The following is a 25,206-nucleotide window of genomic DNA, read 5'->3' as shown; positions in this document are numbered from 1 at the left end:
TTTTTCTGTGGAGAGGGAGTAGATATTTAACAATCACTCCTTTCTCCCAGGGCTGAAATAGCCCATATCTGTTCGACTTATGGGCACAAAGCAAAGCCCATCTGTTTTTATTTTGTTTTTTGCCCCTGGCATTTTGTGGGAGTGAAGGTGTAGAATGGGTAGAATGAAGTATTGGTTTACTTGTTTACTATTGGCTATATATGGATTTTGTTAGGGTGTGAAGCCAATTGGGATGTTTTAATATACTGTACAACAGGGGTAGGCAACCTATGGCACTTGTGCCGAAAGCGGCACGCGAGCTGATTTTCAGTGGCACTCACACTGCCCGGGTCCTGGCCTCCAGTCCGGGGGGGCTCTGCATTTTAATTTAATTTTAAATGAAGCTTCTTAAACATTTTAGAAACCTTATTTACTTTACATACAACAGTCGTTTAGTTATATATTATAGACTTATAGAAAGAGATCTTCTACAAATATTAAACTGTATTACTGGCATGCGAAACCTTAAATTAGAGTGAATAAATGAAGATTCGGCACACCACTTCTGAAAGGTTGCCGACCCCTGCTGTACAATATTGTATATGATTTTAAGTAATGGCAAGGCTCTGAGCTTTTTGGATAAGAGCCTTTTGTTCTCTTAGAAAGTTCAATGAAAAAAATGTGTTTATTATTTGTTTTGTTGGAGAGGGTTGTCTATATGCAACAATATTTATATCTTAATATATTATTGTTATATATTTTTACTGTAAATCAATGTGACTCAGAGAGACAAGGCACACCACTTCAAAACAGTCAAACTATGAAGCGTAGCATATAAATAGTATATCCACAACCTGCTATGAAAATAAAGTTAGCTAAGCAATTTAAAAAAATCACTTCTGAGCATGTTCAGTAGTCATCTCCAAAGAATTAACATTTAATCAGAGCCTACTACAGCCCTTCCCACTTTGTAGTATCACCTGTGCACATTCGCCCTTGCTCAGTTGCTCAACTTTCAGTCTCTTGATGTGATAATTTCACTAGTTCCCCAGTTATCTTAGAGTTTTCTAGACTAGACCGAACCTGAATATCTATTCTAAAAAACTAATGGAGGGGGAAAAAATCTTTCAGGCCTTCTTTATATACCATGAAGGAGAAGGAAGAAAAGTGATGAGCACATTTTCTTTCCCTTTGCAGGTCATCTGCAAATTCTGTAGCACTCTAAACTAGTACTAAAAGGGCCGGCAGTTGTTATTGCCTTTCAGTATTGCTAACTTTATATTTCCTTATACTATATTATAAACTAACATTGCTGGGTTGGACAGGTGTGGACTGGCTGTAAATGTGAATACAATACATGTGTCATGCTTACAGGGCTAGCTGCACCTTTGATTTCTCTCTGAGTGCCCTTCCTCAGGTGTTAGGCCCCATATCATTATCCTTCTCAGGATGGAATCCTGTGTAAGCTCAAACGCTTGTCTCTCTCACCAACAGAAGCTGGTCCAATAAAAGATATTACCTCACCCACCTTGTCTCTTTAATATCCTGGGACTGACATGGCTACAACCACTCTGCATACAGTGACTTACTATATGCATGTATTTGTGTATGTTAGATATAGCTGTTGGACACTGCAAATCTGTGTAGGATCTTATCTGCTTTCTACCTGCCAGAGATCACTGAAATCAGCAAGTGTTATCAGAGCAATTCCCAAAAGCCCAGTGAGTCCCTCCATGTACTGCCTGCTCATTAGTTTGCGTGAGAAGATTCATATTTGTATGAGGCTAAACTGCCTTCTAAATGTATGTGCTTGAATCTGAAATAAACCTGTGGAGTTGATATATTTTATTATTGTATCTATCCATCTTATAGAATGCTTCAGTTAAACTCATGTGGCATATATCTGGAGGGGTGGGATGGGAGGGTGTGTATGTGTTGTTTGGCTTGTGTAAAATAATTAATTGATAAGCATATAATAGCTGAACCTAATGTAGCTAATCTAACACTTGTTTATCAAGATGAGATTAGAGTGTATATCTCACAGAGTAAAATACAGGGACCATGTTCCATAGTTTGGAGCATAGGTACTAAAGCTCATTCCTGGCTAAATTCCCTTATCTTGTAGTATGGCCCAGGAAGGCAGAAAATGCCATGAGGGTCCTCTTGCAAAGTCTCTGATTGTTCAATCAGTGGGCGGGCTTTGCTCTTCAAAAGGCCCACCCACAAATCGTATGGATTCACATGAATCCAAGACCATCCACTGAGAGGCCCTGTGCCTGTGTGCCAGCTCTGTGGCTCTGGCCTTGATCTTTGATAAAGATGAGGCTCTGGCAGCAGAGCTTCAACTTTACCTCAAAAGGGGATAGATACCAACTTCAGTATAGAAACAGCAGAAAGGACACTACAGCCACAGGCTCTATTAACATCTTTTCCATATACAGGAGGTAGGGACAAATGATGTGGCTCCCTTCATTTGGCCTGGCCACTTCTCCACCCTATGTGGATTCTGGACCTATGGACTGGACTCTGGGCAGGGGAGAGGAGGAGGGGAGATCCAGAGGAGTGGGTGGACACTGTTGCAGAGGCAGCTCCCGTCTGTGAGAAAGAGGAGATATGCAGGCAGAAGGTCTGTGTCTGGATTTGGGGAAGCATGTCACCCAGAGATTTTAAATTGCAATTTAAACAAGCTGAAACCATTGACAATTTTTAGGCCCATATACCTGCATTATGTCATAGAGGGAGATCCCCAGTATTGATGGTTTACAACAATAAGAAAACTCTTGAAATGAACATGAAATTTGATAAAGATAATGGTTGTACAAAACATTTGCTTCTAAATTTGAAAAACACTATAAAATTGTTTTTTGTGGGCTTTGGGGATAGGGGTTTATTAAAAATAGGATTAATTTTGAATGGATCACTTGGTTTTTTTGAAACTGTATGTGGATGAAGATAACTTCACAACAAAATATGCAATTTTTCTAACTTTCACACATTTCAGTGTGAAACTATGATAAAGATTATCCATTTAGGCTTCCTTGCAGATTTATTATACACATTGTATTATACAATATTAATTCTGTTGAGGCAGCAAGAAAATACTTTTTCATCATATATGGGTCTTGGGCCCCAATCCTGCAAGCACTTACACCTGTGCCTAGCTTTACTCATGTGAGTCATCCTATAAATTCAAGCACAGATGCTGCAACTAGTAGTAAGCAATGATGCCCCCTTATGGGTACAGCTGTCCACCTACAAGGTATCAGTTGTAGAATTTTGGCCTTGTTCTTGTGTGTTTGTAGGACTGGGGTCTAGGGAATTGAACCTGTGCTTACCTACAGGATCTAGCACCCTGATAAGGTCGTTAGATCATGGTATAACTTATCAATATTTGAAGAGACTAGTTTAATATGACAACGAGCCAGTTTGTAAAAAAATGAATGAAGAGCAAAATTTCTCCAAATAACCTGCAGTTAACTTGTGAATGTGTGTTCGTGGAGACTTCACAAACATTTTGGGGGTTATCTCTGCACATTTTATATATATTTAAAACAGGGATGACTGATCAGTCAACAAAGTACCCATAGGCATATGGACATTCTGTAAAAGATATCAGCAAAAACTGCTGCAGGCAGAGAATTACACTAGCTTTCGGAGCAAAGAAGATATCAGTGGTCCCAGAGCAGGTAAAAACATGTTCTAGTTACAAAGCATTAATACAAATCCAGCATCAGTTTAATGTCTGAACTCTACATCCTAGGAGATGGGCTCTAGGACATAAAGAACTGCCCCTCCGACATGAGCAGCTAGCAAAGTGTGTCTTTTATTTGGATTTAATTTCGTTACAATGATGTGTTGTGCACCTCTGGCTGTGGCACAAGCAGCGGGTCTGGCAGCAATCTCACCAGACGGGTGATGCGAGGGAGGCAGAGCTAGGTGTCTCCCACATTGCAACAGAAAGGCAGTTTGCCGTCCTTAAAAATAACTCCCGCCTGGATCCTGCAGGAAATACAGAAGAGGAGTGGATCTGACACCGCTCTCACGCACAGAGGCCCCGCTCCCTCCCATCTGGGGGAACACAGACGGGCGTGCACTGTGCTCTGTGGCTGCGAGCCTGGGCGGGCAGGGAGTTTGCTAGGGCCCGGGCCGGCTGGCTGCGTTTTCCCCGGGCCTCCGCTAGGGGTCTCCCCGGGGTGTGTGCGCTGCCTCTGCCGCGGCTCTGGGTGGGCTGGGATATCAGCTGACTCGCGCTCGCGCCGGAGCTCGGCTGGTGCTGCCGCAGCTCACTCCGATTCCCCGGCAGCGGCGGCGGCTGGCAGCGAGCGCGCGGATTTACAGCCAGACCCCCGTCACCTCGCTGGTCCCCCCCGAGGCGATGCTGCCCCATTTAGCGCTCCTCCTGCTGGCCTGCTCCTGCACGGCCCGGGCTGTCGAGGTAAGGGGAAGGCGGGCGGGGGGCTGCCACTCTCCTCCCTCCTGCTCGGCTTCCCGGAGCCTTTGTCTGCGGAGAGCCCAGAGCCGCCCCTGTAGCCGGAGGGCTCGGCCACATCCAGGCGCCGCAAAGGTGGGCGAAGGGAGCCTTGCCTGTCTCCCGAAAGGAGGGGCTGGGCTCCCCCATCCAGCCCCCCGCTCCGTGGCCAGGCTCCCCTCCCACCGCTGAACAATGGGCTTCTCCAGCTGAGCAGTGCAGGGAACAAAAGGGGGTGGGGGGAGCAGGCTGCGAAGTGCCGTGCACCGACCGCAGCCCCTGCGCGCCTCCGGCTTGCTGCTGGGTTTTATTGTGTGCAAGCTCTCCGCCCCGGGGGTGCGGGAGACATCGTCCGGGGGTGGTGCGGCAATGCCCGCCCCTTGCCCGGGGGGCCGGGATACTCCTCCTCGGCGGGGACAGCGGGAACAATCGTGCATCCTCTGGGGCGGAGATGCCCCGCGGCGCACGGACCGCTGGGGAGCTTGGAGCAACGCCCGGCGCTTTGTTCCCGGCTAACTTCGGTGGCGCTGCCCCCGGGGAGGGGGGGGGGGACAGGAGAGAGCTCCCCCCACCCCTCCGTGATGCAGGCGATGAGTAGTGGGGGGCGAGTGTCCCTCGCAGGGCAGAGTCCCCGGGGAGGCGCCTACTACTGGAGCCCGCGCGCTGCGGCGGCGCCCGGGCAATCCCCTCCTGCCCAGCCCCCGGGAAACAAAGCTTCGGCGCCTCCGCCGGGCGGAGCTGCGCCTTCCCCGGCCTCTGCGGGCCGGGTCCCCGCGGAGAGGCTGCCTTACCTCCGCCTGCTCCTGGCGAGGAACAGGGAGGTTTCATGCCCCCGGGCTCTGCTCAGGTGGGCTGGGAGCAAGGGACATCCGCTGGGGGGTGGGCGGGGAGGAGGCGCCTTCTCCCGGCTTTGCAAGGGGAAGGCGCTGGACCCGCGCGTGTGGAGCCGGGCTGTGGGGGGTTTCTCTCGGCCGGGCGGGTATAGGGCCCGGTGCCGGCAGGGTTGGGGCGAGCGGAGATTAAGAGCGAGAAGATGGCGCCTCTGCAGTGCAGCAAAGACAGGCTGTCATGAAAGCTGCAGCCTGGAGAAATCCCCCCACCGCTAGGTGTTTAACAACTCTCGCTTCCATTCATGTCCCTGCCCAGCAGGCAGCCAGTGCTGCATGCAACATGGCCATGCCTGCGAGCAGGAAAAACACCCAGCACAATGTTGGGGGGCCGCCACTCAGTCCCCGTTAAAACTAATACTCTCGTGTACTCTTCTTTCCCTACGGTAACTTTCTGTTTTCCTCCCTCTCCCTTCTTAATTATTGCCATGTAATTCCGGGGAGGGGAGGGTTCCCTTGTGAAAAACATCCCAGCACCATGCACACAGGTTAGCAAAGGTCTGACAGCTTTGCTGTTGTGCTGAGCTTTTGTAGATGCTCCCTGTGAAGGGAACTGTGGATGGGTAGAAAGAAGAATTTAATATGTCTTAGCTCCTTCGGAATTGAGGAGGTTCTGAAAAGAGAGAAGGAATCTTAACTTAATTTCTTAAATAGGGTTTATTGTATACACAATGAGTCTTAGTGGGTAACAAATGCAGGTGCAGCTTGGTTGCTCCCCTTCATACAAAATCAGGACAGAATCATCTTCTGATCTTTTTCTGTTCTTTTTTTTTCAAACCTTTCCTTCAAAGGCACAGGTTCTCCCTCTCTGAATAAAGCAATTAATGCCTTGCTAGGAAGGAGGAATTCAAGGAATGGGAGTGTAATAAAAACAAACAGCAAGCGCAGTCTAAACAGTCAAGCAAAAACCTATTGACTGTCCTTCAGCAATGAACCACCAATCTTTATTTCCCAGGGGGGCCCTTCAGAATAGCTTACTCTCCATAGATGAGATGAGGCAGGAACACTTTTTTTTTTTTTTTTTAAACTTCTCCTGAAATAGTTAATAAGAAAATACATAGAACTCAAATGTTAACATTGTTACATGGGTTTAAAATGAAAGAGCTTTAGATTCAGGGTCTGATCTTGTAAACACTTCCTGCGGAGTGTAGCTCTTACAACTGAGAGTGATCTCAGGGAAGCTTGCAGGATTAATTTTTAAATGGTTTGGGTTCTGTCAACTTGATTCAATCCAATATTGTTTTAAATATGAATGAATTAAATCTCCACCTAGGTGCTATTAGCTGAAAACTAAAATAAGGTTACACATAGAGACAGAAAACAGGAGGTAGAAGAAGAGGGCATCTTTATTTTGCTAAAATACTGTCTTGGGCTCTGATCCTGCAAACAGTTATGCATGTGAATAATTCTCCATGAAGACTGCAAGAGTAGTCCCGCTCACATGTATAAGTGCTTGTAGAATCAGGAACTTGGATTTTATATCAGTTTTGTTTCTATGGGAAAGATTAATTGTATCCAGTTTTAGGAGCCCTTCCCTCACCCATCTTTTTAGTGCTATCTGCTGAAGAGCAATATTCTGCATTTTCAGCATGTCACTTTGTCTTGAAATAATTCTTTAAATCAAGAATATCATTGTATTCGCAGAGAGTCCCTGTTTTATTCAGTAACCCATATTACATGGAATTTGCAATGTAATTTGAGTTTAATTGCCAGGCATTGTAGACATTTTGTTTTTAATAGCATTCAGCATAGGAAAAGGCCTTAAATTATCTTCATATGGTCAAAAATATACCTGTGCAAACCTGATACTATAGTATTTTTAATGAGTTACTTCAGTGTATTATCAGAAACACTTGAGGATGGAAGAAGTTGGGGAGAGAGGGTGAGTTGGAGAAGACAGAATTTACCTCAGTTGAAATGGCTGTTTGCTCCTATCTGAGAGTTTGCTGCTTGCTTTAGAGTCTTTTAAAATCTTTCTTCTAGGAATAGAAGTTTTTCTCCTACAGTTTAAAATTGCTTTTGGAATTCATAAAGTAGCAGAAATTCCTGCAGTTCTTGTTTAAGAAATCTTCCCTGTCCTATGTTTTTGGGGTGGGAGTTGGAAAGGGGGAAGTAGATGTTAGGACAAGGAGGAGAAATTATTTGAAATGGCACATCGAGGAGAATACCTATCTTATCCAGATATATTAAGGGTTCTTGAAACATTTAAAAAAAATGCAGTCCTTATTACTAGTGCACTGACCTTATACTTGTTTAAGTAACTTTTTTGTTTCATCCCGTGTGACTGACTTGTGTTGAAGAATGTAAGCTCTATTAAGCAAAAATGTCATGAGTATGAACAAGTGATATACCTGTTCATAAGCTGAATATTTTTGGTAAAAAAGTGAAGCATCAAAGAGCGGGAGTCGGCTTATAAATGGGTCTACACCAAAATTTGATGATTTTAAACTCTGTGGAATCATTGAATTGAATATCTAATACATTTAGTTTTGTTCATCTGGAGCATCTGCAGGCATGGAGCCCCTCAGCTCCCTGTGGCCGCGGTTCGCCGTTCCCAACCAACCACTTCCCGCAGCTCCCATTGGCTGGGAATGGCGAACCGTGGCCACAGGGAGCTGAGGGGCTCCATGCCTGCAGATGCTCCAGATGAACAAAACTAAATGTATTAGATATTCAATTCAATGATTCCACAGAGTTTAAAATCATCAAATTTTGGTGTAGACCCATTTATAAGCCGACTCCCGCTCTTTGATGCTTATGGGCTCCATGCCTGCAGACGCTCCAAGTAAACAAAACGTCCCAACCCGCCAGTGGCTTACCCTGACAGGCTGGGAGCCAAAGTTTCCCAACCCCTGAAATATAGGGTTGGCTTATGAAAGGGTCATACAGTTTTTGCTATTTTTACCTATCTATTTTGGGGGGGGGTTGGCTTATAAACGAACGGGCTAATGAACGAGTATATATGGTATATAGTTGGAAAGCCATTTCTGCTTCTAATTATCATGCTCTTGAATAGATATTTTGTCGGTTACCTATTTCCACTAATTGTCTGATTTCAATAAATTCACACAATCAGGCACAATTAAGTTGTCTTCCTGAATTTCTTAGTGAACAATCTCATTTTATTAGCTGAGATTTTCTTTTTTAATTAGAGCATTAGTGGAAATATCAAGATTTCGCTCAGCTCTGTTTTGAATGCTCTAGTTGTTCCAATGTTATTTACAAGTGAGGTTGTTCTAGCATATTAATAAAACTAAAATTAAGATGTTTAAACAGGTTGTACTTTTTCCATTTGGGATGTTAGCCCTTAGAAAGTTATTGCAGTTAATAAAAATACAAAACATTTATTACCTAACAAAATTCTTGACATAGTGACTTGTAGAATTTTCTCCCCAGACCTCTCATTTATTTTAAGGAAGAAGATAGCTGTTGGGATTTTTTTGTTAATGGTTTGTGTTTTTTAAAAAAAGAAACTCCAAAAAACCCAACCTGTTTAAAGGAAAGACATCAATTTGAAATCTAGACAGTAATTAAAACAAAACAAACATCTAAATTATTTGCTGTACCTGCTCCTGTGTCCCCTGAAACCAAAGTTTATAGTTAACAAACCTTTTGAAATTTCTTACCCCCCCCCCCCCCCAAAAACACCTAAAACACTTTTCTGTTACTGTCAAAGACCTACCTCAAGAAGAAAAAACTATTATATAGGGGAAACAGTGAAATTGGTTCTACACGTGATGCTGGCCATTCAAATAGTAAAAGATAACTTGTTCTCTAATCTCATTTATAGTAATGTTACTAAGCAATAGGTAAAGAATATTCTCACACTTTTTTTTATGAGACAAAGAGGCCGAGGTCACTTTTTGTAGTTCACAAGCTTGTATCTTTCACAACAGAAGTTGGTCCAATAAGAGATATTACCTTGCCCATCTTGTCTCTCTTATTATATCCTGGAACCAACACAACTACAGCATCACTACAAACTACTTTTAAGAGACGCTTTCTGGAGAAAGATTATAAATTACTTCACGTTTTCATAAAACAAACTAAAAGAGAGTGGAAATACGAAGTGAGGTGTCAAGAATTTGAAGCAAATTCTTTGCCAAAGGGTGCTTGTGCAGTAGATCAGATGATCTTTCTTTATTCTATGCTGGCTGGCCAGTGTTTTGTGCAAGTTTTATGCCAAAGTGATACAGACTCTCATAGCATGATTTCATGAAGGTTTATTCTCTTTGATCTTTGCATTTGTGTTTGTTAAGTATTTAGTTGTGAAAGTTAAACATGGGGCATATTTAGTTTGTGTGTACGATCTTTGAAGAAAAACAAACATTTTCCTTCTATCGTAGAGTATGAAGCACCACAAAATAGTTCCATAACTTAGCAATTGTGTATAACTGATTAATTGGCAACTTTATTTTTACTGACTGATTTGTTTTCGAACATCTCTGTGAAATAATGTCCACAAGATGTTTGTTGCAGATAGTTGGTCAGCAGAACATTTGGATCACATCTAAGTTTCCGTATGTCTCAAATGGTTGGGTTTTTTTTTTTTTAAGAGTATCTTTAAACTTAAATTATGTTTGTTTCTCTTTTATCTACTCAGTCAGTTTTCTCCCCTTACATCATCTTACTGTAAAATTCAGAATTCCCTAATTTGCAAAATATAAGGTTACTTGCACACATTCTTCCTGGAGATTTTTAATTCTTCACTGTTTTTCATCCCAATCCTGCTCCCCTCTCTCAAAACAAAACAAATCAAGAGAACAATAGCAACAAAAATTGGAATAACATTCTCCCAGTTAACATCTGAAGAGTTGCTAGCACTGCATATGGGTTTTTACTAAATATTTATTAGTAAGTATTTTGTTAAGTACATTGTAAGAACATACAACGAATAGGAGTAACTCTAGACTACTGATAAGAGTATAATTGGGTTTATATATGGTAATATGTTCATCTAGCGTGGTGTCTGTCATGGCTTTTAACACTTAACTCTGCAACTGTTTGTTATTGGATTTAAATTCTTGGGATTTTGGAAAAATCCTTGGTATAAGAAGATTACAAGTGAAGCAAATTAAAGAATACTGTGTTACTTTCTGTTAGCTGTTAGAACATGTTCTTATATGATATGAGTTCACAAATTGCTGCCAGTCTGAAGAATGTCAATATCTGGAGAGAAAAACAGAAAAAATGAGAGCCTAAAGCAATATTGTGTGACAGAAACTTTTAATGGAAAAGTCAAAAATGTTTTCTTATTGTTCGATAAAAGAATATAATCAGGGTTGCATGATTCTACAGTCACAGAATTTGCTGAGGAATCTACCTTTTTACCCATAGATTGCTGCAAACTTGTCTCTATTTTAAGATTTCATGGTTTTTAAAAACATATTTTCTAGTACTTTGGTGGCAGTACCAAAGGCGTTGAGAACTTGAACCAGCTGTGCTGATGGAGAGTTTTCAGACAGCCTGAAATAATAGCTCAGTGAAGTGAACCATCCCTTACATCTTAATGTGCTGTTGATTCTGAAACCTACAGATGGCAATTTAAGCATCAGTATTGCTAACAACTTGGGCAGAAACATCCATTCTAGCCTCCTTATCCTATGATCCTGAACAGCTTCTGCCTTCGCTTGGTTCCAAAAAGCTCCAGTGGCATCATGTCCAGTTTCTAAAACCTCTTTCCTTTCCCCTGAGCATTCCATGAAGTGGCTGAATGGTCAATATACAAATCTGCATCACATAGACAATGTAGGAAAAGTGTAAACTAAATTGAAATGATGGACCCTGCCCCAGACAGCTCACAGATCAAATCTGTAGCATGCAATTAGAGAGTGGGCTGGAATGAAAAATGTATCTCTTGCATAAAATGTGGTCATTTTGACACTGCAGTTGTCTAAAGAATGTACAATAGAGGACATTCTGTTATTGGAAGATGGTAAATTCAAATCTAGTAAAAGGAAACATGTTTCCACATAATTCATGGTTAAACTCTGGAACTCATCGACACAATATATAATCAAGGCCAAGGTCTTAAGAGGATTCAGAAAAGCATTATCCATTCACATGAATAACAAGAATATCCAGTTGTTAAATTAAAGTACTTAAGAGAAGTAATCCCTTTTGAAGGGACATAAATCTTCAAGTCTTGGCACATTAGCCAGTCTGTATCTATTGGGGCTTATAAGTAAACTTAGTTTCTTGGAATTTTACAAACATGGGGCAACAGAATTGTGACCTATAGGACTACATAACGAACTCAATTTAAGTTTGGGTAATGTAGTTGTTCATGGTTAAGAAACTCACAAGCAGAAGAAGAGCTCTTTCTAGCTTGAGAGTTTATACCTTCCACCAACAAAAGTTGGTCCAATAAAAGATATTACCTCACCTACCTTGTCTCCCACTAGAATATGACTATCCTTTTTCTCCTGAGCATTTTCTCCTCTTCCACTTTCAGAAATTAGAATTAGAAGTTGCCACTGAGCAAAGATGAAGCAAGAGAAATAGGCCAACCACTGGGAATTATTTCAAAGCCTACCCCTAGTCTATGGTTGCATCATCTGTGTTCCTAAAGCATGTTTGCTTTTACCTTTTCAGCTGAATGGCAAGCAGGAGAGGGCTGGTGCTGGAGAAGAGAGAGACTGTGTTATGCTAAACAATATTAAAGAATCTCAAACCTTGTAATTAAAACCTAGCCCAAGAGCATGGGCTAACCAAAGAACTGTTTTATTGTCCTGATTCTCTTTCACTTCCAGACTTGCTCTTGTTCTCAGATGCCATGGCATAGCTTTGAGACAGAAACTTTGTGGTGGATTTTGTGTTTACAGCAACAGCTAACTTCAATTATTTTTAAACTTCAGTTATAAATACCTTTTATATAACTGAGATATTACAGTAAGCCTGAAATGTGGAACATTATGATAATGCAGTCACTTATTACCATACGTCTTTGCATCATTAAAAGAGATTTTTGATGGAGTCCACTTGCTTCTCAGTTCTTGCTTTCTTTTCTTAAATGGCAAAATGATTCAGTAATAACATTAGTTGTTAAAGATTTATTAAAATAGAAACTAACATCTTATTTTCTAAAATTTAAAGTGAATTTAATCATAAGTATGCTCCGGAAAGCGCTCCCATGGTTTTAGCCCAGAAAAAAACAAGCAGAATATAAATATATACACACACACACACGCTTAACTAAGCATACACTTATGCACAGTTTTGGGGGAAAGTAAACTACAGAAAAGAAGTGCAGGAGTAATTTGGAATGGAAAAAGAAACCCCCAATCATAATGACTGTATGGTAAGTCAGAGAACATAAAGAAGTCAGTGGTTGTAAGATGAACAAACCAGAATAGTTATAGGTATTATAAATGAACTTGAAGTAATTAGTCCAGATTGTGGATAAATAGTAATTGACTTGTAATATGAGTTGTGAGTTAGTCCATGAAGGTTTGCAATATTTCTTAATACATTTCATCAAGATCAGTAATAACATCCTAATACTAGATAGTTTTGAGGGTCATTTTCTGCAATTTTGCAGTTTCACTGTGTGTGGCTTCCCTCCCCCGCCTTTTTTAATCCAGAGCTGAGTAAAATTGCTTTTTAATGTCAGTATTTTCAATTTTCTTTAGTGTTTTGGAGCATCCACTAAGACCTTCTGATAACTTGTTCAGCTGTTTGTGCCATTACACTATTATTCTTGAAGGGATAGTGTTTATAAAACTGTATATTGTTAACAATAACAGACTATTAAAACTGAGAATTTTAGGTCTCCAGTTTACTTGTCTTTGTGTCAGTTATGCCAACTCCTGGAGTTCTATCACAAGTTACTTGATCTTTCTTAACCCCAGGAGTTGGGACTTTTATGTGATTATGTGAGATTCTCAGATCTAATTAAAAAGAGAGAGTTTCTGACCCTTGTGTTTGTGAGAAAAGCATGAAAATCTGAAGACTAAATGCTCAAAAAACCTGAAGGCAAATAAAGGACCCCGTATGGTGGTGGGTTTTTTTTTTTTTTTAAATGTCCCGCCTTTTTAGCCACTCAGTTTAGATAGTGAAAATCATTGCTTCTATTTATAGTCATTGTTTGCTTCTTGGTGCTGCCTTGTTAATTTTCAAGACTTCCAGGCAATGTTTGTTTTAAAAAAACAGCTGTTTTCACTATAATGTAATAGATTTATTTTCCCCAGAATTGTTTTGTGCTTTTAAATTGATAATTTTCCTTTCAAAATCTGGTCAGAAAGATGCCACAACTCCTAACTGTTTCATAAAACTGTCTTAGACTAGTTATAATTTAAGATGATCTCCTTGCCATTTGAACCTACATTAAAACAAAGTTTTGCATAGGAATTGTCATACTGGATGAGACCAATGATGATCATCATTTTTAGCAGTGGCCAATATCGGACGCTTCACAGGAGAGTGTTAGAACACTCATCGTTCATGCTATAGGTGGGATGGCAAGGTTCTTTTATTTATCCATGCTGTTAGCAAGTGTTGGAACCATGCAGAAAGTCGCTAACTGACTCCTGCTGACTCACTGTAGCAGATATGATTCATTAACTCCACTCTGATTATAAGGAAGGTTGAAATGTCCCTTTGGGAAAAGGGAACTAAGGTCTGGGACGGAGGCATTTGCAAGGAAATCTTAGGAATAGCCAAGCTTGGAGAGATAACTTAGGCTGATGTACAAGGTGGAGCAATTTAAATCATGGCAATTTACTGTGATGATTTAATGTATTTGAGTTTTTGTTAATGATGGATTTAAATGAGTCTGAGGCTAAAACTAATTTGAAAATTTGTGCTATTTTAGATTAAAATTTATAAAGATTATAAATACCACTTGGTAGGGTATGTGTTTGAATTTTACAAACTGGCTATTGGCAAGGACAGAATATTCACAGTTAAGGCACCGAGCCTGCAAACACAGAAAGAAGCAGGTGTGTAACTTCAATCACATGAATAGTCCTATTGACTTCAAATTGTGTTTAAAGTTAAGCATGTGCATAAATGTTTGCAGCATGAGGGGCTAAAATTATATTTTTAGTTGAAGCTTTTTTTCATAGAATAAAATCTGCCATTTCCAAATGAATTTATTTTTAACAATGAGAAGTCCAGACTTGTAAAACAACTATGTTACACACAGGCCAAATATAAAATAAGACCCAAAACGTTAGACTCCGTAAACCCATATTTAGGGCGTGTCTTCACTGGCAGTGTTAAAGCGCTGCCGTGGCGACGCTTTAATGTGGCTTGTGTAGTTGCCCAGCGCTCTTAAAAAACCCGTCTCCACGGGGGGCGTAGCTACCAGCACCAGTGCACTGTCTACACTGGCACTTTACAGTGCTGAGACTTGCAGTGCTCGGGGGGGGGTGTTTTTTCACACTCCTGAGTGAGAAAGTTGCAGTGCTGTAAAGTGCCAGTGTAGTTAGGATTTTTAGAGCCACCTGGCTTAGAAACACAAGTCCCATTGACTTCAAGCTGCAAGATCTGATGGGACAATAGCCTGTTCATTTCAGATTTCTTGCCTTGTGGAAGTTCAACATATCACAAGGTGGTGTTGATTGCAAGTACAGCTCAGGATATTTGACGGTGATTTTGGTGTTTTGAATTTGTCGTGTTCTCACAGTAAAGATGCTAATGAAGCCTTGAACGTTTCTTTTTCAGCATAGATGAGCATCTTGTGTTTGAAAGTTCTTGATAGAAACAATTCTTTCATATGAAATCTGAAATTCTGCTAACAGGAAACTAATTAAGGAAACAACTACAAAACATCCACTTTAGCAATGTAAGACTATAAAATGGGGAAGCTAGTCAAGAATTAGCAACATCTAAATAAAAAATAGCTTTTCAAAACAATAGAAATAATTTTTATGCACTGATGAGGTATGCATCTGTTTTGAGTTAGAGATGAAACCAGACCCCAGGAAGAGGGTAAGTTTGGACTATATCCAGTGCCTGTGAGATTCTTTGCTGTACAGGTTGGGAACTCCATCTGCTTGCATATCGTCATCTTAGGTCCATGCAATGTTTTTTGAAAAATCCGTTTTTCTTTGTTTGCTGTGTTGGTCCCAGGATATTGGAGAGATAAGGTGGATGAAGTAATATCTTTATTGGTCCAACTTTGTTCTTTTTAAATAGTTTCATTGAGTTGTTTAGATAGCTGTTGCTCTCCTGAGTAAGAATTTCTTTATCTTCTTGAGTGTTGAGCTATATGTCCAAGTCTCTGCATCTGCCCCCTCCCATCCCCCCAAAAATATTAAGATGAATGCTGATCATTAAGAAATATATACTGTAGCTCACATAGAAGATGTTCAGGTATTTTCTTTAAGAACAATGGAGACATTCAAATGGTCGTCTTACATTTTGGGAGTGTTACTTTTTAACCAAAATTCAGACTAGATATTAAAAGCTGAATTTCTTGAATTGTTAGTGACAAATTCCATTAAAACAAAGTATTTAATATTCAAGGAATGTTTTGTGTTAGGAATCATAAAGAAGTTAGCACGTAGGTTGCTAAAACCATATGTTGCCCTTTCTTACACAAGTCTAGCTCCCATCGACTGAAATAGGAGTTAAGCTTGTCAAAGTTAGACTCAGGACTCACAGTTTGTCAGGCCACTCTGTTTTATTAGCACAGCGCTCTGCTAATAACACCCAGATAATGTGAGCACCATCCAAGACCCACACTACCTTATTTTATACAGATAAAAAGGGCGTGAACTTAACAAGAGGACAAAGAAAGCAGAACTGACCAGTTTACCTGAGGCTAGACTTGCATATTCAATTTTCTTAACTTTTACAGATCTCCAGCTGATGTTCCACCATTAGCTTAAGCGGACTCATTGTTTATGCCTTAATATTCCTTTTCCTGACGCCTGTATTTTAGCATTCCTTATTTCTGCTTAAAGGTACATACAGCATTTCTTTAACCCATTCTATTTTTACAATATAATTAATTCTATTTTCACAAGCCTATGTTGTCAAGAGCCAAAATTACCACTTTAGGTCTTAAGAAAACTGAACTGATTGTCAGTCCCAGCATTTCAGTGGCCTGTCCATCATGATGACTGCTGTATTATTTTGTTCATAACTATTGGACTTCAGACAAACTGGTTGTCTGGAGTTTCTCTTAAAAAATGTTTTCATTCCCTTTGTAAAGTTTACACTAGCCTAAGGCATTTCTTCAGTTTGTAATACAGCATAAGGGGAAAGCTATATTTTTGATGTCTTATGAATCTGTAGATAGACATTTTGTTCTGAATCATTTTAGCTATTCTTGGATGTTATCAAATATTACCCATATCTATAGTCCGATACAATTATATTGTTGAGATTGTATCAGATTAGATTTATTTATGTTGCAGTCTTTGCACTTGAACAGTTCTACAAGCCAGATATTGCCCGACTGCACATGTTCATATGAGAAAATGTGACTGGCAACATAGAGGCTGAAAGTGTTGGTCATTGAATAGGTAGTTCTGATTTCAATTTTTTTTTCAGACTTTAGCCACTTTGTGTATTAAATGTCCTCCATCATGTTGAACAGGACCTTTGTCATAATATATGCTACGAAATCAATAATTAGAATGGACTTATTTTCATTGGCATTAAAGTTGAGTGCAGTGTCACATTTGGAGTACATATTCTGGAATATTTTTGGCTTCTGCTAAGTGACTTACTATAACTGTTTCTCTGAAATATTTTATAAATGGGTTTAAATTATTTTAGTTTTGTAATGTAGTATTGGATATATTTAGTGATTTATGAAATTAAAATTGGGTTCCCTTTAAGAATAATTACAACTAAGCTGTAAGTCCAATGTTTCACACTGTCTAATAAGCCTTAATGAATATTTCTGAGCATGCTGTATATGGTCCTTATTTAGCCAAAGCATGTAAGTATATGCTTAAATCCATCCCCATTCAGGAGACTCAATAAGATTTAAGCTAGTTCTTAAGTGTTTTTCTGGATAGGCTTGCTTTTTTTAAAACTGGGGCTTATCTGCCTATAAATTTCCATTGGTGTAGTAAAGTAGTAATTTTAAGGCATGTGTTTAAGCTTCCGTCTCTTTTTGTGACATCAAAAGGCAAAAATTATAAATAGGTACATCCTCACCAGTACTCCATCCAACAATGCAAAAACCTATCAATGGGACTAGGAATTGATTCTAACAGTGGTCCAAAGAATGTCTCGAGACATACCTCATGCAGTACCTTGAATTGTTCTGACAATCGAGTGGTGTCAGCCATACTGTGTTTGGCCCAAAGCATTCCTAATGTTGTTTACTCTATGGTGAGTAAACTGTCTTGTCACCCTTAATACTGGATTTGTCCTCAGGCAAGTGCTCTCCTTAGCTGGCCTAGGTTGGTATTCAACCACTATATCTAGATTGAAGAATTTGAATACTGTCTCTAGCAAAGATGGTAAGGCCTCTGCACCTTCTGAAAAATCTACCACTCCTGTGCTAGCTGCCCTCACTTGCCTATCCAAGTAAGCTACTGTGTGCCTAATTGAATGACCGTTCTTAATCATGCTGGCAGCCAAATCCTTGATCTAGTTAAAGGTGACGTGGGGGGGGGGGGGGGAGCGGGGGATTAAGTTTGTGGCCTTTTATGCTTGTTTATGATGTACTATGATAGCTTGAAAGGTTTGTTCAAATTCTACTCTGAAAAAACGTTATCATGATTGGTAAACTAGTGAAATTATGATATCACAAGATGAGAGTGCAAGGTGAGAAGAAGGCGTTTAGTCACTCTTTACATCAAGTGTTGTTTTTTTAAATACACATCCTTAATTGCAATGACTAATAAAGGTTTTGGACAGAGGACATCTTTGTTTAAGGTTCACCCTTCAATTGAGGTGTGAGAAGTCTAAACTATGGGACACCCGAGAATTCCTCCAGCAAAACTGGGCAAGGTTAGACTTCATTATTGACATTTCTGAAGTAAAAGTATGAGGAAGAAAACAAAACAATCTTGACAGGTTTCAGAGTAGCAGCCGTGTTAGCCAACGAGAGACTGCTGAGCTGGAATTGATATGCAAACTAGACACAATCAACTCAGGATTGAATAAGGACTGGGAATGGCTGAGCCATTACAAACATTGAATCTATCTCCCCTTGTAAGTATTCTCACACTTCTTATCAAACTGTCTGTACTGGGCTAGCTTGATTATCACTTCAAAAGTTTTTTTTCTCTTACTGAATTGGCCTCTCAGAGTTGGTAAGACAACTCCCACCTGTTTATGCTCTCTGTATGTGTGTATATATATCTCCTCAATATTTATTCCACTCTGTATGCATCCGAAGAAGTGGGCTGTAGTCCACGAAAGCTTATGCTCTAATAAATTTGTTAGTCTCTAAGGTGCCACAAAACAATCTTGAACAGCTTCCCTGGCCTTCTTTATGTACCTTAAAGAAGCAAACAAGGACACAAGACCAGTTTTGTTGTAGGGTACCTTTAGTATTTCAGCTCTCCATTGTCAGAGTTGGTCTGTGCTTAGCACTTCACCCGCCTCTTTAAATTTGGTAAAACCTCAAGGTGAATTTATTGGATTTTGAATCCAGTAGCTTATGTTGCTTTTGCCACCCTATTTGTGCATCAAAAGTGAAATTATTTTCTGGTGCAAGAACAAGACAGAGGCTGTTGGCCTATGGCTCACCTGTCTAACTTTGGTTTAAAAATAATTGGCTTGAGGTATTGCTTCAGCACCTCTCCCCCTCCCCCCCCCATTAGCCAATGTTAGGGGATGCCTTAAAACAAATATTTAAAGTACTGCAGAACTACTCTAGGAGGATGAGCATAGTTTCATGTTGTTGTCAGAGCTCTGCTTGTTCCTTTCAAGAAGAATTTGTTTGTAGCATCAGCTGATCTGCAAATCAAAATAGATGAAAGATACCGTGTATTATTAGGCGTTCTAAAAAATTAGTTTAGCAGCTAGTGTCCCGTTGAATTGAAACTCAGTACTCCCGGTCCAACGTAAATGTCCATGCAGGAGTGCCAGACCTGGAGGGTTAAGGGAGCCTTGGCCCCCACACTTCAAAAAGTGGAAGGGCTGTGCCTGCCCACTTTTTAACATGGGTATAGTTTGGGAGGCAGGGGGCCACGTTGCCGCCCTCTTCCCCCCAACTGCAAGCCTCAGGCAGGCATGAGCAGGATTGCATTTCATGGCGGGGAGCTAATCATCAGCTCCCCTGGCCTGAAGTGCATCCTCTGCCTGCTGTGCCAGCCTCTTCCCTGGGGTAGGGGGCACGGATATGGGCCTTAGCGCTTCCCCCTCATCATGAGACCGGCCGCTTTCAGTTGTCCCGCCCCTGCTCCTCCTTTTCCTTCAATATCCTGCCCAGGCCAGAAGTTGGAGCCAGACTGTGGCATGGGCTAGCCAGGGAGGCTGGGCCACTGTGGGGAGCCCTGGACCCTCCACCTCCTGTGGGCAGGGGGCCAGGATGCCTGAGAGCAGCTCTGGCCCATGCCCTGACTCCCCAGGGCAGGGGGAATGTCCAGGACTCCTCACAGCAGTCCAGGCTCCCTGGGTGGCTCTTACCATGGCCTGGGTCCAGCTTCTGGCCTGGCCAGAGGGTGAGGCTGTGGGCGGGAAGAGGAGGAGCAGGGGCAGGGCCTCATGGCCGCCCTCTCCGCCCCCCCCCTTCTTACTGAAACACTGGAATGCCAAAACCATCTTTATCTTTATGCCTTTATGTTCTGACTATTGTTCTTGTGCTTCAGAAAGCACAAACACACAAAAAGCATAAAGTAAGTTTTAGGTCTGCATTTCCTTTAAAAGTCTGATAATTTTTTTAAAAAGCAAGCCAACGTTTGTCTTAAAATGTTCCTGAAGCCACACAGACTGATTTGCCAGTCTGCAGTAGATCACATTTGTTATTTTTAAAGTAAATGTTGCTAATAATACCCAGACTGGAGTACGGGACATGACATCAGTTGTGTGCTGAGCCTGGAGCTGCTGCTAAGCATGCAGGCTGTACAAAGGCAGGTGAGAAAAGTGGATTATATGAGTTACAGTCCCCCCCCCCCCCCTTTTTTTTAGAATGTAATTGTGAGTCTTTTTTCCAAAGCAACACTTACAGGATTATTTTTTGTTTGCAGAACACTGTAAATATGTAGTTCTACAGCTTGTATTGTTTTGATTAGGTGTTAAAAATGCTTACAATAATTGCTAAAGAGTCAGCATTTACCATAGTCTGCTAAGATTGAACAATTTCTTGCTTTGAGTTTGAAGAGCTTTTCAGAAGTGAATTGGAATAATGAATTTTTATTCAGAGATGGCTAAAAGATGGAATATTAATACAGGAGAACTTGACAATGGAAATAACAAAAATGCTTTTAAGGTAGGGGTTACACCATGCCTCTTACATGTTAGTAAGTGACATTTATAATTCTGCAGTTGATTTCCCTACCGACATTTTAATGTTACATTCTTGACCAAAATGACCAGAGTATTAAGAGGCTATCTTTATTCATATCTTTAATCTGTTTTATAATGACAGATACAGATTTTGCATTTAGTATTGTGTAGTTAAAGGATCATCAAGACTTAGGCCAGGTCTACACCAAAAAGTTAAGTCAGTCTGGCTACATTGCTCAGAGGTGTGAAAAATCCACATCTCTGAGCAGCGTGGTTAAGCTGAACTAACCCCTGGTGTAGAGAGGACTAGAAGAATTTTTCCGTTGACCTCGCTACTGCCTCTTGGGGAGGTGGATTAACTACAGCAATAGGAGAGCCCCTCGTGTCGCTGTAGAGAGTGGTTACACTGAAGTGTTACGGTGGCGCAGCTGCACCTGTGTCGCTGTAATGGTGTAAATGTGGATATAGCCTCTGTTCAGTTTCTGTGCAGAAAATGTAGGCTTTTGTAGTTTGTTTTCAGATGTCTTTTAAGGCATAATGTTAGGACACATGCAAACTTTTTCACTATTTCTCCTGCAAGGATAGGACTGGTATGTTTTGCAGCCCTTTATCACTGGGGGGTTTCTCCTCTCCTAGATGTAAACTAAGTGACCATCTGAGGTTTCCATCATGGAAGGGGAATGATTGATAAGCCCCTTTGTAAATGGGTAGAGCAGGGGTGCACAAACTACAGCCCATGGGCCGGATCCGGCCCCTCAGGACTTTGGATCTGGTCCGCGGGATTGCCCCCCGTAGCGCCGCGATCCCCGTGCAGGGCCGGGGACAGGACAGGCAGGCAGGGAGCCTGCCCTGGCCCTGGTGCATGCTGCTGCCACCCCAGAGCTGCTTTAGGTAAGTGGTGCCGGGCCGGAGCTCAAACCCGGTCTGCACCCCCCCAACTCCCTGCCCTAAGCCCCCTGCCTGCACCTCGCACCTCTCCTGCACCCCAACTCCCTGCCTTGAGCCCCCTCGTACACCCTGCACCCCAACCCCCTGCCCAGAGCTCCCAGCTGTACCCCGCATCCCTCCTGCACCCCAACCCCCTTCCCTGAGTCCCCTCATACACCCTGCACCCCTCCTCTGCCCCAATCCCTTGCCCTGAGCCCCTTCCTGCACACCGCATCCCCTCCCACACCCCATACTTCCTCCTGCACCCCACCCCCCTGCTCCGGCCCTGCATACAGTTTCCCCACCCAGATGTGGCCCTCAGCCCAAAAAGTTTGACCACCCCAGGGGTAGAGTTTCTACTCTGCTTTCACACATGTGTTCTCAGACACTGAGTTAGCATCTAAAACTCTCAGACCTCTCCCCCTCACCTTTGTGTGGGTAATTCTTCATTCTTAACTGGAAAACAGACACTAAATCAGAGCCTGAGATTTCTCTTCGCTGACTCTCACTAGGATTTTTCCTGGCGAAAGCTCCTGCATCAGCTCCAGTGTCTCTCTTGCCTTAAACTCTCTGCCTGTGTTAAGCTAGTAGAACTCTCCAGGGTTGGAGCTAACGAGACCAACCTGATCTAGTTTCTGGGATGTCCAGGTTTGGTCCCCTTGCAAAGTTCTGGAGGTTTATATCATGTGACACCTACTCCTTGCTCTGCCCCAAGAGTTCTCCTTTTGTACTAGGAAACTAAGCAAGGAATAGTGGAGCTCTCTGTAACATTGCACTCCATATGCTTTATGAAAATATGTTTATGAACATGAATATGATGTAACTGGAATATGCTTTATGCAAAAGGTTTCTTGGAGGATATCATTACAAAGCTTATAATCTACTGAGTGTTCATCCTATTTGTTTGCATGTATTATATCTATGTCTGAAGTTAGGAGAATAAGATGTAAACTTGTATTACTGATGTAAACATATTAAGTGGAAGCCATTAAGGGTGCTTCAGAATCAATGAACTGTAAATGTCTCTGTTTATTTGCAAACCTTCCTGTGTACATGTAGGCCAGCCCAGGAAGAATGGAGGCTGGGTTCTCACAGGACATGTGACCATTTCACCTGATAATTAAATCCATCTTAAATCTGGTCCTTTTCATTTAGAAGGAGGGGTGGGGACCCAGAAAGACAAAAGATTCCCGCCTTGTGCCAAAGCTATAAAAGGGGATAGAGCAGGACAAAGGAGGTAAGTCATGAGAAAACCCATAGTTACTACCTGAGATGTCTGCTGGAACTAACAAGGACTGTACCGGGGGAAAGGATTGGGCCCAGACTAGGAAGGAGTCTAATGTGTGAAAGAAGCTTATTGGAACATCTCTGAGGATGAGATATTACCTGTAATCAGTTTCTTAATGTATTAGGCTTAGACTTGCTTGTTTTTGCTTTATTTTGTTTGGTGACTGACTTTGTTCTGTCTGTTATTACTTAAAACCACTTAAATCCTACTTGTTATACTTAATAAAATCACTTTTGTTTATTAATGAACCCAGAGTAAGAGATTAATACCTGGGGAAGCAAACAGCTGTGCATATCTCTCTCTATGGGCAGATAATTTATGAGTTTACCCTGTATAAGCTTTATACAAAGTAAAACAGATTTATTTGGAGTTTGGATCTCATTGGGAGCTCAGTTTCTGGGTGCTGGAGATAAGTAGCCTACTGAGTAGTTGTAGTTAAAGTCTGCAGCTTTGGGGGCGTGGAGCAGACCTGGGTCTGTGTTGCAGCAGGCTAGTGTGTCTGGCTCAACAAGGCAGGGTTCTGGAGTCCCAAGCTGGCAGAGAAAACGGGCTCAGAGGTAATTTCAGGACATCAGGAGATATTCCCAAGGGGATCTCTGTGGCTGAACCCATCACGCTTCCACCTCAAAAATGAATTTCTACACATGTTGTTTTCTAGCAGTGCCACATTCACCACATTCTAACAAGAAAAACGTTAGGGCCTCTTAAGTTAGGTGACTGTTAGATTACTTTCAGTTACTTTCCTTGTAAATAATTACCGCAGCACAGTGCGTTTTTGAATTGGGTGCATTGTCAACAGAATCTTGCTACAACATATCCAGTAAAGAGGGTGCAGCTGTTGACTCCAAGCCAAAAAGATAGGCTACATTCCACTTTCTCACAAAGTTTCTCAATCTACCTTCTGTGAAAATTCTCAGGGGAAGGAAGAAAAAACTGGCACAATCTAGATAGCAGGAACGCATTAGAATTGCACTGAGTGGATGAAGACGTGTAGAAAATCAGTGTGTCTGTATCATACCAGCTTTTTGCAGGGGTGATAAAGCAAGCAAAGGACAGCATAGAAAGATTGATAAAATAATTCATAGCCAAACTCTACAAAGACTTAGACTAATTCCTTCATTTAATCTGCAAGCACATTCCTCAGAGGGCACAGCCACCTCCTGTGCTGAAAACGGATCAGCCTCACCAGAGGAAGTGTGTAGCACGGCCATATGATCCAGTTCATGAAGCATCATTCTGTGACTGCAAATGATTGCCATTCTACAGTTAAAGAGGAGGTACACAGAAACCAAAAGTATCTGCCTGCCGGTATTGAGATAGCTGCCATTTTGTGTTTCAGTTCAGAAGCAAAAAAAATAGCGAGTGGCTGTTCTTTCTCTCCTGTCCATTTTTCCTTTAATATGAAATAAACCATCCTGACTGAAAAACATGTGCAAGAGATTCTTGTGTTTTCCTAAAGTTAATCGCTCTGCTTCAGTGGATGCAGCTTTTAGGAGGATGGTGCCTCTTGTCCCAGGCTAGAAATTTGAGAATTTTTAAATCAACAGGGAGGAAACGTGTGTGTGTGTGTGTGTGTAATATACCTCAGTTGTTCCTTCTTATAGGCCAAGATGTGCAAATATTGATGCCTAAAATTAGATTTCCAAGTCCCGTATTTAGGTATCTGCATGAGTGGCCTGATTTTTCAAAAGTGCTGAGCTCTGGGAGCTGGTATTGAAGTTGGAGGGAAATACTAAGTGGCGCTTTTGGAAATCAGGCCACTTATTCAAGTGCCTAACTTCAGACATCTTGGAAAAAAATGTATCTTGGCCATAGTACTGTATTTTTTTCCCCTTCATGTTTTTTCTCTTTTTTTTTTTGAGATGGCATCGTTACCTGCTTTGTAGATGTGAGAACTGCCAATATTTTCTGAGGAGACAAAAATTTGACTTGCTTGTGCTTTTGTTTCTTCTAGGACTTGGCAACTCTCTCTCTCTGGGCATGGAGGGGGATGGAGACTGAAGGGTGGGAACAGGGGAGAGAAAATCTAGAATTCTTTGGAGTCTAATTCCAATCAAGTCCATAACATATAGGATCTGAAATAGTACCATTTATTATTGTTCCTGTGTGTGTGTGTGTAACCCATTAAGCAATACTTAATTTAGCTATAAAAACCATTATCTAAGGGAAGAGTGAAAGGAGCATGGTTTATTTGTAGCTCTGAATTTGTCTTTGCCCGCAGAAGCTGGAAGTGTAAGCCTGAGGGCTTACAGCCGTACGGTATTACCTGACCAAAAATAGCACTTAAGTTACAT

General features: G+C 41.4%; 1 protein-coding gene and 1 long non-coding RNA gene across 9 annotated transcripts in view; one reads left to right on the top strand and one right to left on the bottom strand.

The window, feature by feature from the left end:
• Positions 1-3,006: 3,006 nt before the first annotated feature.
• Positions 3,007-5,517, bottom strand: LOC112059897 (uncharacterized). The gene is made up of 2 exons (XR_002889161.3): positions 5,239-5,517; positions 3,007-3,978 (listed from the first exon to the last, which is right to left on the bottom strand). It is a non-coding gene; the product is annotated as an uncharacterized LOC112059897 (long non-coding RNA).
• The window catches only part of APP (amyloid beta precursor protein), a 323,444-nt gene continuing 302,125 nt past the window's right edge, over positions 3,888-25,206 (top strand). Inside the window, exon 1 of one of the 8 annotated variants that reach the window (XM_005289303.4) lies at positions 3,888-4,414. In XM_005289303.4, coding sequence (XP_005289360.4) covers positions 4,355-4,414 — 60 coding nt within the window. In that variant the 5' untranslated portion in view covers positions 3,888-4,354. Of the gene's footprint in view, positions 4,544-5,071; positions 5,295-25,206 lie in introns of those variants that run through there. The other 7 variants (XM_065576464.1, XM_065576485.1, XM_042855746.2 and 4 more) reach the window with 7 other exon arrangements.

The sequence above is a fragment of the Chrysemys picta genome, chromosome 1 (genome assembly GCF_011386835.1).
Source record: "Chrysemys picta bellii isolate R12L10 chromosome 1, ASM1138683v2, whole genome shotgun sequence".
NCBI classification, from domain to species: Eukaryota; Metazoa; Chordata; order Testudines; family Emydidae; genus Chrysemys; species Chrysemys picta.
The sequence above is the reverse complement of the archived record's forward strand: the minus strand, read 5'-3'. Positions and strand labels throughout refer to the sequence as shown.